General features: G+C 36.5%; 1 protein-coding gene across 1 annotated transcript in view; it reads left to right on the top strand.

The window, feature by feature from the left end:
- SEMA3A (semaphorin 3A) overlaps positions 1–14,853 on the top strand; it is a 165,567-nt gene that overhangs the window by 119,815 nt on the left and 30,899 nt on the right. Inside the window, exons 7-10 of the mRNA XM_066318760.1 lie at positions 7,817–7,959; positions 9,108–9,222; positions 9,320–9,389; positions 10,467–10,611. Coding sequence (XP_066174857.1) covers positions 7,817–7,959; positions 9,108–9,222; positions 9,320–9,389; positions 10,467–10,611 — 473 coding nt within the window. The remainder of the gene's footprint in view (positions 1–7,816; positions 7,960–9,107; positions 9,223–9,319; positions 9,390–10,466; positions 10,612–14,853) is intronic.

Genomic DNA, 14,853 nt, shown 5'->3' with positions numbered 1-14,853 from the left:
CTGCCCATCAACTGCTTCAGTATCTCCAGGGGCTTGTGCTCCACCTGTGAATCTTCAGAGCTTACAAAAGGCAGGCGTGTAGTGTGGCTCTATATGCCAGAAGTCTGTAACACCCCAAATCAGAAACATCTTTTGTCTTCAGTGCCTCCACGCTCCACTTCCTTCACTAATACATCACTTCTTAGCATAAAGGCTCTGGTATTTAGTTCTTGTCACTCATCCAGCTCTAAAGATGTAGGTTACACCGTTCAGGCACAGGCTTTTTAGTGTTTTCATTTCCAAACATCAGTGTCAAAAACTTCAGATAAATGACTGAGAGAGTAAGAAACAGGATCTTAGCTGGAATTCTCATTACCTTTAAGAAATACAGAACATTGAGATGGAGACAATGTGCTGCAAGCCTCACTATCTGTTCTGTGATGGACACTAGCTTTCTCAGTTGCCCAATTACTCTCTCTGAGGGACAAGTAAATAAGCTTGAAATTAATTGTGTTGATAGATATACAACAACCTTAAAACATAGTCAGTAATGGAAAAGAGGTGTTAATTTTGCTTGTTGTTCTGTAAGGAGATAATAATCACCTCTTTTAAATTAAGTAGGGTGGATAGATTATAAGCATTGTTTTATGAGAAATCTAATTTATGTTGAGCATTAAGCTATAATTTTACTGAACTTTCGTATTCACTTTTCTTCACCATATAATTAGTCTTTAACAGGGAATCAAAACTATTGTTGTCTCTTTAGAACAAAGGCTTCAGAAACTGATAATTGCATCAGAGATCAACATTTTCTCCCTCCTCTTTCCTGTGGGAGCTAAAATGTTTTTCCCAAGATACGTTCATGCTAAATGATGCCTCTAAGGCAGAGGAGATGAGGGATCTTGGGGTGGTGGCATTGTCTTGGCAGGTACTCATTACATTCCTGTAGAGGTGCTGAGCACCCCAAACTGAGGTTGTACTCTTCTTACTGTCATTTGGCCCTGCATCACTGCCAGCTCCAGGGAGGCCACCCATGGCTTAGTCCCCAGCCTGCCCTTGCCAGGTTTTCACTTCTGCTAGCTGCCACCAGCATGGAACCTAAATGCTTTAGGATATTACAACACACTTGCCCTTTTTTGCTTTTACCTCAAATACAGATCAGTCATTCCTTAAAAAACCCCATTGTCTAAATTCAGTTTTATCATCTCTCACAATGAGAATGATGCATGGAAAACACTTATGGTCAAGCCACTGTAAAAGCCACAAGGACTAGACTCCTGTTACTGTATGTGTGAGTGTACCGTCGAGGTGCAGAAGAATTTACATGTGTAAAAGTATGGTGTCTCTTTTTTAATGCACGTCTCTTTGCATGTTACATTGCTGCTGCACCCATATATTTAAATGACAGAAGAGTGATATGTTGTTGCTACTTTTAATACCTTTCATCCTTGAAGGTCTGTAATCTCTTTATGTCACACAAGTCACCACTGAAGCATAGCAGTTGGATTCTGCAGAGGAAAGGTTTGTTGGTTTGAGGTTAGGTGTTTTTTTTTTAATTATGAAAAGAGTTTGGAATTTTTTTTTTAGTACACTATTGAACTTAAAAGAGGTTACTTAGTTAAACCTTACACTTACTAATGTGTTTTATAATCTGTCTCTCAAAAATTGCCTTTACTAATCTTTTGAAAAATTGATCTTAAAAAGGATATCACTTGTAAAAAGGAGAAACTAGCTGCCATAACTAATGCACTATTGTACAATCGTCTTGACTCAAGGATAATCTGCTTGATGAATATCATCAGTCTTTTAAACTCTTTCTGATGGGAATTTCCATTGCAAAATCAGTGAGGGACCATAGGGCTTCTTACCTTGTAATAGCAGCTGACAGCTTGATCATGCATGGCCTGCATGCCACACATCCTCCTGACTTTGTAAACAGCATCTTTAAATGACATCTCTACTCTGTGGTGTGTCCTTTCTGTGTTAGCATCTGACAATAAGTTACCACAAAACCCTCATATTAGCTCCATAATAGCCACAAGTTATCCCTTGTGCAAACAGCGTTCCCGCTCTGAGGATGTGGTCTGATGCCATCCATGTTATTGAGGAGCTTCACTAGAAGCAGGGAATCTGTGAGAGCTCTGCTGCATTTGCCTGAGTCAACAGCAGCAAGAGGAATGTGAAAGTTGAGGAATTTAAATGAAGGGACTTTGAAAGAACACCACTAAAAGCTTTGGTGTTTTGTAAACTACATTCGAGTGTGTAATACCTCAAACCATCTTAGCTCTCTCATCACCACATATTAACAGCTTTGTCCTCTGGTGACCTTGCTGAGGCAGAAGCTCTGCTCTGCACATTTGTGACTGGAGCTGCAAGTCGCCTCTCTGAGGGTGGTAGGGCTCACAGTGAGAGCAAGTCCAGATTTTGTGAAGACAGTGTTTGGCTCTCCGTGCTGGATCTCAGTGGACGGGTGCTGTACAAGGTTATGAAGTCTTGAGTAGCTGTCTATTTTTGTTGTTGTTAAATTTTTTATTTCATCTTCTTTAATCTTCCTCTCCTCAGGGTCCCAGTCACCCTCCAGTCCTTTTCATTAATTTACAGCAATTGCAGTTTTACTGAGCATAAAATTTCCCTAGTTTCCCAGAATTTTCTTGCTGTTAACTGATAAATTAGTCATTTTTACCATAAATATACAATAGTAGGGGCATCCAGTTCAAACTCTTTACAAAACATTTCCTAAGAGAACTGCCCTTTGGCTCCTGTCAAGTGATGAAGAGATGACCCCAGCTTCTGTTCCTTCAGCTTATTCAGTCTTGACAGCTAAAGGTAATTTCTGTGCCTTCAAGTTTATAGATCTTCATTAAAATGCTAATACAATTCACTTAGAAAGCCAATTTCTGACTTTTATTGTTTCTTGCTCTTGGGGGTGTGTTTGTATTTTTGTGGTTGTTGTTGCTAAAGAGTAACATTTGTTAAAGAACCAGTGCAGATCGATTTACCTTCGCTTTTCCTCAACCTGAAATGCTGAGACAGGCAAAACATGTTTCCATTACTTAAATAAGCAAACAATGGCAAATAAATCATAGAGGCAGCTGGACCAAGGTGTCATTTTCATAAAGAGCAAGATTTCTCAGGAAGGACAGTTTAATGGGCTGCTGCCAGTGAAATGTCTGCAGAGCTGGTAACTGCAGGAGGGCACACAAAGTGGTGTGCAGAGGTGTCACGTGGGATCTGAGAAGTAGCACCACAGCCAAGACAACTGGAAAAGAGAGACTGAAGAAGGTGTGGGCTTTAATAATTTGCTTCTTAAGGGCTGATTGTTTTGAATAAAAACCTAAGTTTTTATTTTTAGCTTGCTCACTTTGGCTGCAAGATCAGAGAAGTGTTTTTAGCTGTAATTTTATTTTGATCATGTTTATGCTGTGGCTTGGTTTCTCCTTTGATCATGCTTAAACACGTTTCAGAGATGTTTGTTTGATGTATGCTGTTTTTTAAAGCAGTCTTCCACATTGTCTGGCTGTGTTTTTTAAAAGCAGTGAATCATTGCAAAATATTTGCTGTCAAATGATTTCTTAAATCCATTTTCCCAAAACAAGCTTTCTGGACTTTTAGCCAATGAGAGACTGCTTTCAAACAAAAAAGTGTTGAACTGTTGTAACAGCATTTCTGAGGGCTACGTGGATTGGACTCAGTTTTAGGGTTGCAGAATACTCCATAATTCATACTCAGAAATTGCAAGTAATTCCATCTACCCCCAATAGCTGCAGTGCACTGACTTTTACAATTGTTACTGGTGGGTTTGGATCAAAGTCCTATTTCCCATTCAGTAAAACTTGCTTGAAGTTCTTTCCAGCATTTCTTTCGTGGCTGTGTTGTGTTGAATGTATGAAATAGGTCAACCCTGACTGAATTATTTTAAACTTCCCATGGGGACCCTTTGATACCAAACCTGTTTAATTTTGCAGGGTAAGGCAGGGCAGTCTCAATACTTGAACATACACATTCATGGATGACATTCTTTATTCTGCTGCATGAGTGAGCAATTAGGAAAGTCAAGGAGAATCTCTAATTCCCTCATCTGTGGCTATCTCCCTTCCAACCCTCAAAAAAGAGCAATAGAAAAGTGCTGTGCAGTCCATGGAGAGGGCTGTGTTGCGTGACTGCTGGCCATCTGGCTGATTGATTCATCAGGACCCTCAACAGCCAGTAGTGAGCATGGTCTGAAGCCCTGGGGTTGAATGCAAGTGTGCATCAAGCCTCAGGCAAGTCAAACAGCTCCCGTGCTAGTGCAACAATAAAGAATACACTGTAGATCACTGGTTCTTAGCTTTATAACCCATGAAATTATCCACTTTTCTCTCCCTCTCTGCACACATGGTATCATGATGTTGTTTCTGTAACTGTTACATTCATTGTGAACAGAAATTAATCTATTTCTATATGCAACAGGACACATGTAGCCTGCTCTTTGTTTATTTGGTTCACTGCATAGACATAGATCTGTTAAATGGAAGGGGGGGAAAGACCAAGCACCAACAGGTAACAAGAGCAAGGGCCCTATAGCATGAGGAACCACTCTCTTATTGACTAAAATATATTGATTTAACTAGATGGCAAAACAATCTGAAGTGGGCTCAGCAAAAAAACATCAGTGTTGTTCAAGATGTTCAAGTGTTCAATGATATGCAATGGATGTGTTTCTAATATGAGGTTGTGTGACTACTTCATTTGCAGGGAAGTAGTTAGGATTATTAATCACTCATTGAAAATCTGAATCCATCTGAGATGAGCACTGGTGAGAAGTGTATGCAATGCATACTCACACAGGCTCTAGCTGTGGCGTTAATTTTATCTGCCTGCCACACAACCCTCTTCTCTGCTGTCACTCTGACAGAATCATTTGAAATACATATTTTCAATTTATTCAACTATTTTTCTGTCATTGTTGTGTCAGACCTGCTTTAATACTAAACTGTCTTACTATTTCTGGTTCACTTGCAAAATTATGATAGGGAAAGAAAAGAATAATAATATGATAACCAAGGGCAAGTTTATATAACCAGTGCTATATCAGCAATATTTTTGACTCAAATGGGACTCTCCACAGTATCTTCATAGGGCAATGTAAAATTAGATTCTTGATGCCTGATAATATAGTGATTTATTTTAGAGCTTGATCTCTTGTGATTTACAAAACCCATTGCGCTAGAAACAAATCATTCAACGATTTGGGATGTGTTTAGGTTTTGGCTGAATATTATTTTTTACCCTTTTTCATTAATACCTTAAGTCTGTAAAAACAACATATCCAGAAAAGAGGTTCTCCAGATCCAGTGGCCAAGAACAGTGTCTTCTAAGGGGTATCCTCTTTCTCTGATGGATCCTTCTCCAGACTGCCTTGCAGAAATTTTCAAGCTGTAACCCTTGTTTCCTGAGATTCAAGTTGCATGCAAAGTCCTAGTATATCATATAAAAAAATAATTAAGATGCTAATTATTGTGCGTCTTGTGTCAGTGTAACTTGAAGACTATTAAATGCACTCTGGAAAGAAAAGAAGGACATTTAATTTAAGCCTACATTACTGGGATTTGGGATAAAGAGCTTAAGAGCTCAGATTTTTCATGCTCTCAGATGTCTAAAAATGTTAATTTTAACAGACAATAGGTGGTAGACACAGCTTCACAGAGGTCAGTTGTGTGGTCTGTGTTGTTCAACACATTCATAAATAACCTGAAAAGAGGTTGGTGAGAGGTTGGGTTTTTTTCACATGAATCTAAGTTATTCAGCATAGTGAGACAAAGGAAGACTGTGAAGGATGACAAAAGGATCTTATGTAACTGGGTAGCTAAGCAATCAAATGACAAATTAAATTATTCTTGATGAATGATGTAGTGATAAACCATGGGGAAAACCATGAGGAAAACATGCCTATCTTCACATATAAAAGAATGGGCTATGGACAGACTACCACCAATGAGGAGTGAGGTTCTGGGGCTATGGCATGTAAATTCCATGGCAGTTTCAGATTACTGTTCAGGAGCTGTCAAATCCATATTAACTGTTAGGAATTAATAGGAAAGGAAAAAAAAAGGAAAACACCAACAGATAATTCAACACAGAAAATTGCTCCAGCCCTTGTTAAGGAGCATAGTTCATCCACATCTTGATCACTGAGCATTTTTCCAATACAGAAATCGAGAGGACCAAATGAAGTTATTAAGATCAATGTTCAAAACAGAAAATCAGAAGTAAATTTTACTTCATTACAGTCTGTAGATGAGTAACAAATTCCAAAATGATAAGCTGAATTCTGGAAATTTGCATGGGTTCAAGAAGAAACTAGACATAACTGGATGAGAAGTCTATTGAGAGTTAACTAAGGACACAGAAAGCAACAAAGCTCAGGGAATCAGCTACACTGAAAACAATTGAAGGAAGGGACTTTATTCTTGGAGAGTATTATTTGTAATCACCATATTCTTTCTTGTCTCGAATAATTGCTTCTGGACAATCTTGGGGGTTGTCTATTGATCTAAGTAAACTTTTATTTAAGCCAGTAGGGTCATCTTTCTGTACTTATATAAATATACATAAAAATATATATATATATATACACACATTCATGGATGCACCTACACACACAAGTACATAGGAATATATACATATATTACACACAGACTACATGATAATACACACACAAAATTATGCTGTATCTATTTATATAATAGAAACACCTAAACTTCTGTGTACTTAACCTGTGAAGTATGTTGCTTAAAAACTGCCATCCTTAATAAGGCAATTGGTTGCAGAAGCCAGCTAGTGCAAACTGGCAAAACATAGCAAAGTTCATTATTTCCATGACTATATAGCAATAAACATACACTGAAGAGATGTTAATACAGGCACTTAAATAGATTACAATTTCATATAGGAACAGGACTCTGAGTAGTTAAATATAGTTCACAGTTAATTATCCCAGCAGGATGTAGAATGGTTATGAAACAGATTGGTAAAGCTGTTGGATATGCCTTCTTTTTCCAAATATAGTGAAAGATACCAGCTGAAGTATCCCTGTAAAATACAGCAATGAGCCAGATGCACCACTGGTGTGAATTTACTGATGTGAATTCTATAAAATTCTCTCTCCCAAAACTTCTTTACAGTTTTTTTTATGTAACCCATCAGTATGTCCACATTATATGTATTTTCATTTGTTGATATATCTTTTTTATCACAAAAGAAAGTTGTCACTCTAATCATTAAGAAATAAAGATTATGTATATAAACATAGAACTACAAAAATGGCAAGACAAAGTATTTCAACAACTTGAGTAAAAATTGTAAAGAATATTTCTCTTCCAAAACAAAGAGAAAAATTTGGGAATTTGAGGTATCATGTGGAAGTAGTATCAATCAAAATGAGTATTGCATTATGAACTCCTGCTGTAATGTTATACAAACATTTGTAAAGAGATTTCATAAACATTTAATTGCTCCAGTAATAAAGTTAAGATTTGTTCATTAAATACCTGTAGTCAGCACCTCTTTGTATTAAAGACAAGAGGAATGTAAATTAACGAGATTGATTTATTAAATAATTCTAAAATTATTATAAAATATCCAAATATTAAATTATTAAATATATAATTATTAAAGATAAGAGGAATGTAACCTCTGTCACATATTAGCAGGTGATGGTATACCTAATACAGAAATGTTTGCCATGGGATGCAATGATTGAATCTTGGGAAGAAAAATGACAGTTCATTTATGTAAGGAAGAGAAATGATCCAGTTCATGGAGTAGTAACGTGCACACAATGGCATTGTCTTCCCAGATCCCAGATTTGTCAGTGCTCACCTGATACCAGAGAGCGACAATCCAGAAGATGACAAAATCTACTTCTTCTTCCGTGAAAATGCAATTGATGGGGAGCACACTGGAAAAGCCACTCATGCCAGAATAGGGCAGATCTGCAAGGTGAGATGACGACTTCTTGGTGTGATACTGAATGCACCTGCAAGCAATTTTAGAAACTGTTTTCTTGCCTGTGAGATATTCAGTATTAATATTGGCATTGTGCTAAAGCAGGGGTCATCCCAAGAGAAAAACAGTGTGGGGATGACATACAGAAATTAATACTATTCAATTCTTTCTTTGGGGGGGAAACTTAATGAACTACGATGTTTGGTTTAAAAAGTCATAGGTATCTTCTGAGGCTTCGAAAATGTCTGCAAAAGAAAGCCTTTTACAGGAAATGCAATACTTCCATGTAGGCCAAAAGCATTTGAAGAATTTGCTTTTTAAATGTTAGTACCTTTCCATTCCCACATTAGTGGAAACCTTTAAAACAGAGGCAAAGGATGATACAGCAAAATAAATGTTTAAGGTTAGCTGTAGAAATGGGCAGCCATTCCAAAGACCCTTAGTGATTGCAAGATGAGTCATTTGTCCACACTGATAAATGCCCAGATGGTTTCTGACAGCCTTTCAAAAACATTTCTGCTAATGAAATTATATTATAAAAAAAATATTGTAGCTTTGGCAAATGTGTGTACAGTAAAATTTTCTGTTAATCCATAAGCACAACTGCAGTTAACCTCCTTTGAATTCAGAGGTTCCTACTTTAAAACCAATTACCCCATAAGTATGAAGTCCTAGAGGCCCTTTGTTTCTCCGTTTTGTGGCTCTACAACTGACTCCACTGTTTGGCATTTTTGTCTATTTTGTTCCATTGCAAGTTTCATTTCTACTTTGTTGCTAGCCAGTTAAGCATAATAAACACCGTGAGCTTTTCAAGGACATGGCAGATTTCAAGCTTGAGAGGAAGATATTCTGCCCATTTCTTTTTTCCCAATGTTATAGATGTATAAAGGTATATAAAGAGATTTGAGGGTTTTGGTTTTTAAATTACAGGCTAGTATGAAATGTGACACAGTACAATGTAAATAAAAATAATTCAGATTTTGTGTCTTTGCTGCATAATATTGCTTTTGTACATGGAGGGTGAATTTTTCTCTCTTGTTTTCTCTAAATGACATCTTATTTACCGTATTTTCTCTGTACTCTGTTGATAACTCCAACAAAGACTGTTGCTAAATACTAATGAAAAATACTTTTATTATTAGAATGACTTTGGTGGACACAGGAGCCTTGTTAACAAATGGACAACTTTCCTCAAAGCACGTCTGATTTGTTCTGTACCAGGACCCAATGGCATTGACACACACTTTGATGAACTACGTAAGTGGCAGAAATGGCTGGAATATAGAAATGTCTTCAGGTATTATCCGTATGAATTTAACCTAATTTCCTTTTCTTTTTCTTCTTATTGTTACAGAGGATGTGTTCCTAATGAACTCAAAAGACCCTAAAAATCCAATAGTCTATGGAGTGTTTACAACTTCCAGGTACAAATCATATCATTTTACTTGCATGGAAACTTGGGTGGCTGCATGTTTTAAAGAGGTCTCTTTGTTAAAAGTGTTTTTAAAAAGCACAAAATTTTCTTAACCTTTGAACTGAGAAGTCAGTGGCAGTAAGAAGTAATGAATAAGGTTTCTTTCTTATGAGCAATGTACATCATCACTCTGAAGCTGGCAAACACAAAGACTATCAGTTTCTCAGGCCGTTCTTGCCATTGAATTGGTCTTTTATAGCAGGGATCAGCATTTGTAGCCCTTTCCACACAGATTTAGAGAAAGAATGCAAGCATAAATAAACTCGTTTGGGGGCAGTGTAAAATAGAAAATCTGTGGAGTGAGAAATTGGCTAGTCAAGGAGATATTAGTAAAAAATAATACTGGAATCTGGGAAGTCTAATGTTCTTTCAAAACTTCTGTTATCGAATCACATTATAACTGGGACTGGAGTGTTTTTGTTACATTGTGCTTTCACCAAGAACAAAATATATTTGTAGCTTTGGCCTGAGGAAGGTTGCAGTACTGGTTGTATTGCCACATTAATCTGTGAAGGAAACAAGTTTTAGTTTCTAAACAGAAAGAATGTTCCTAGTGATACCAGGCATAGAAGAGGGAGATTTACAAGTCCTTACTGTCTTTTGTAAAAAATGTCAGGGTAAGGAACAGTATTGAAGTTTGCACTTGTGCTGCCCAAGTGATGGAAGAGACTGCTAAAGAAGAAAAAAAAAAAAAAAGTGGAGTGTAGGAAAGAATTTAATAGGTCTCTAGGGAATGCCTTACTGAAATTTACTCAAATTTGGGCTTTGGCCTTCAAGGGACAAGATGTTTTAAACAGTGAAATAGCAGCCATCTGCTTAGGAAAATATCTGGGAGATCATATCAGTTTTGCTGAACTTTCACAGGAGGTGAGTGGGGATAGCTCTGAGAGCATGTCAGAGCTTTGATAATCAGCACATGCAATAAATTAGAAAAGCATCAAGCTGCTATTCCCATAGCTCCAGCACTTGATTAAATCGAGTGATAATTTAAAGAAACTGATTTGATTTCTTCTCCCCTCATTTTCAGTAATATCTTCAAGGGATCAGCAGTGTGTATGTACAGCATGACTGATGTGAGGAGGGTGTTTCTTGGTCCCTACGCCCACCGAGATGGCCCCAACTACCAGTGGGTTCCCTACCAAGGGCGAGTGCCATATCCACGGCCAGGAACTGTAAGTACCCTAAGAAATCTGAACTGGAAAACTGTGGAAAATATTTTCACACATTACATGGTCCTTGAGCTGAGATCCAGCAAAAAAAACTGACACAGATAATGAAATGGATAGAGTGGCAGAAGGGAAAACTATCAATTCCTCCAGGTCCAGAATGTACTGATTTTCTTGCAACATGAAACTGCAGTAACAACTTCACTTGGATTTTAATTTTGGCATTCATATTAACAACTTCAAAAGAAGCTTTGGTAATGGATGAAGAATTTTAGTGAAAGTCAAGTGTTTCATAAACTATATTGCATTATCCTTTCCTTGGAATTTGGGGTTTTTTAAACCAAATATTGGCTGAGCCATTCTTAGTGAGAATGAATGGAAAACAGGATTTGCCTGACTGTTAGGAACTTTCAGTCAACGTTAAATCTAGGGCAGTGAAACAGATATTTCTGCAATAGATGATTGAATGACTACAATAGTTTTTACCTTCCACTGGGAATTTTAAAAATGTCTGCTTTTACCTGATTCTCTGTTTCTAGTTTATAAATTACTAAGATATTAATCTATATAAGACATCCATATTTCAACTGGTATCATCACATTCTAGAAATATTTAACTGCCTTGGAAATTTCCAGTAGTTAAGAAGAAGGGACATTTATGAAACAAGCATTAATTGTATATAGTGAGGTCACTCCTTAGCTTGTGTAAGTCAGGTTGGCACATTTATGTTGAGAACTGTCATTGCGGAAGATTAAATATATATGTACTCATGTATACATATAAATGTGTATGTGTAAATAATGTCTATGTCTGCAACATTCTTTTAGAATTCTTCTTAAATGTAAGGCACAAAAGAAAGTGGGAATAACTTTGCTTCTTTAGTTCATAATATTTTCTACTTTTCTCTGGTATGTTTGAAATTGTCCTTTCAAATCTGATCTTTCAACTGATATATATGCTCAGCTAATGAAAATTACTTCCTAAGTAAAAGAAAACAGTGGCTCCCTGACAGCTGGATTCCTCAGCACTTCCTCACTCCTTCACTGCGACTTAAGGAATTTCTAATTTTTTCCAGAGTTAAAATACAAGCTCTGCAGCATAAAAGAGATTTCCTTTCTCATCTGATGGTGAATCTCTTTTTTGTTTTAAATTACTACAGTTAATTTTGTCATGTCAGGGAGTTATTTTTTTAAAGTTCCATTCTATGTGCAGAAAATGTGAATGGGACGATATTTTTGGTGTTTCTTGTATAGCTATTCTCACCTTTTCAGTTTAGCAGACTTAGTGTTCATTGTTCTGTTTCTTTATATTCCTGTTTGATTCTGATATCAATTAACCTTTCTGAACAAAACCAGATACTAGATATCATGTAGCACTATGGACAAAGAAGAAGGTGACATGTTTCTATTACAGAAATAGACTGAGATAAAGAACTGCACACAAGCTCTGTTGCATTCATTCCTCTGCAGAGATTTTAAAATATTGCTGTTGAGAGTGGCAGTTCTGTGTCCTGAGACAGAGTTCTGGCTCAGTTCTGCCTGAGGGCTGCTGCAAGAGTTCTCTGGGGGTCTTGATCTGAGTTGCATGTGAGAAAAGAATAACTTGTTCATCTTCCCCAGAATAAGCAGAAAAATAAGGACCAGAGCCCAGCCCTTAAGTGGCAAAGTGAACTAAGACACCAGAGCCTTTGTCAAAGTAAGGAAATGCAGTTGGGGAGCAGATACTTTTGTTTCTGGCCTATGAGAATGGGTTTTACCTTTGCAATTTCATTATAAAATGCTTTTATTAAGATTCACAAATAGCAAAGATGTTCAGATTCCACTGTAAGCTGTTTTCTTGCTCAAAGGCAAATGTGATTCCAAATTTTACAGGTCTGCTTAGCCCCACAGATGTAGTGCAGGAGGAGATGCCACAGTTAATGTTGTTGGAGTGTCTGAGGTCAGCTGTTTGACCTAGGCCAATGCCAGTGACTCTAATCTTCGGTTCTGTCACTTTGAAAAAAGGAGTGCCCTCACAGTTGTTAAAATCATTCTGTTGTATTAGTAGGATAAAATTGAATTTTAAAATGAGGTGAATTTCTGGCTGGGAAAAAGCTTTTTGTTTATAAAGTGATAAAGTTGTGTGTGTTTTCAATGATTTGAAGATCTGTTGAGAATAAAGAAGAAAAAGTTTTTCAAGCTCTTTAGATGTCAGACCTTTGGACTCCTTTTCCAAGAAGTGCAGAAAGAGATGGGAGAAAAAAACCTGATCTTTTTACAGTAATTCATTTCCAGATTGCACTTCAGTTAAACAGTGCTGAATTATCTCAGGAATTTAATAGGTGAGGTGCCAGTAAACTTCTTGAGCATCTGGTGATTTGCCCAGTATGAGTAAAAGAAAAGGAAAGGAAATCGTTTTTGAGAAACCAGAAAGCTTTGTAAACAATTCTACATTGGCTTCACATGTAACAAAGAAATTGCCAGAATTTTTCCTATAGGATCTATAGGACTTGGTTGTGGTTTTGGTTTCCTTTGTTTGGTTGGTTGGTGGTTTTTTTGGGTTTTTTTTTTTTTTGGTTGTTGTTGTTGTTTGTTTGGTTGGTTGGTTTTTTGGGTTTTTTTTAGTTTTTTTGTTTTGTTTTGTTTTGTTTTTTTGTTTTTGTTTTTTTGTTGTTGTTTTTTTCTTTTTTTTTTTGGTTGTTTTTTGGATTTTTTTGGGGGGGGGGCAGAGATTGTTGTTTCTGTCTTGGTTTTTGGGTGTCTTTTGTTTGGTTTTTGTTTATTTTTTTTAATTATTTGGGAGAGGAGGGAGGATTTTTGTATTCGTCTTAATTCAGGTGCCTCATCCTGAATTCCTGTCTGACTTTCTGTGAATTCAGCTACAAAAATCAAGTTTTCTCTGCTTCATGGCACCAAGAGTTATGACTAAAAATCTTTTTCTTCCTACCAAAATGTAGATATTGATTGTTCTGTTGGATTCTTTAGTGGGCCTAGTCCAGGTAGTGCACTTTAAACGTCACATGTAAAGACATAGGATTACAGTAATTCTATTATTCTCAGAAAAGCAGGGAGTAATAAGGGTTTCAGAACTGAGATCCTTATTCAAACACACAGAATTATGATTCTAATTCTAGTTTTATGAATTTTCTGTGCAAAGTATATCTTGGTCCATAGAATAATAGAATATCCTGAGTTGGAAGGGAATCACAAGGGTCACTGAGTCCAGCTCCTGGCTCTGAACAGAACAGTCCCAAGAATTGCACCATGTGCCTGAGAGCACTGTCCAAACGCTTCCTGAACTCTGGCAGTCTTGGTGCTGTGACCACTTCCCTCGGGACCTTGTTTCATATTGCTGCAAGTAAAATCCTTTTGTTAGAAAAGGAGCCAGAAAGTAAATATTCAAGCAGTTGAAACACAGCTGAAATTCATTTGCCTAAAATTGAAGTGAATGTTCATTTAGTATTTTTTTTCAGTTCTTCTGAAAAAGCACTGAAAATTCAGCCCAGCTGCAATTAACAATACTGAGTTCTTGTGTAGTGATTTTCATACATAGAGTATATTACAGCTTTTATCTAATTAATTGTTATCTAATTAATCCAAGTAATTAGTATTACACTGTAGTTAGAGTATTAATTGAGATGTACAGCAAACTTAAAACTTAAGTGCAGCATTTGAAAAACTGTTTTTGAGATAGACAGTGGTTATGAAAAGTCCATCTGATTTTCTCTTAATAATATCTTTGTACAAAAGAGCAAGTACTTATAATAATAAGTATTAATATATGCATTATATGTATTATATTATTATATGTATTATATGCATTATATTATTAACATATAATAATAAGGTTAAAAAATCTTGAAAAAATAAAATGGATATCTAATTTGCTTTCTGCTTTGTCTGCTCCACATGCCTTAACCAAATATTCTTCTTCCCTCCAACCTTCCCTCCAATCTTCCCTCCAATCTTCCCTCCAAATATGCTAGCAAAGGACAATTTACACTTTATATGTCCATGCTGGAAGTATCCCCTTTGCTGAGTACAGCAACTACTCTTTTTGGCAACATTGATTTTTTAATTTCATTTCTGTTGAATTATTAATAATTTGGATCAAGGTGATAGCAATGACAATTGATTTGTTCTGTTGAGCATCCTGCAAGGTCTGTATTCTTGGTTAATAAGATTTTGTCCTCTAGGTTTTTAATTTAATTGGAAGATATTTTATACTTGAATATGAAGGGCAAATTATCTTGGGCATTTAAATACCAG

The sequence above is a fragment of the Sylvia atricapilla genome, chromosome 5, assembly GCF_009819655.1.
Source record: "Sylvia atricapilla isolate bSylAtr1 chromosome 5, bSylAtr1.pri, whole genome shotgun sequence".
NCBI lineage: Eukaryota > Metazoa > Chordata > Aves > Passeriformes > Sylviidae > Sylvia > Sylvia atricapilla.
This window is presented reverse-complemented; position numbering and strand designations above follow the sequence as displayed.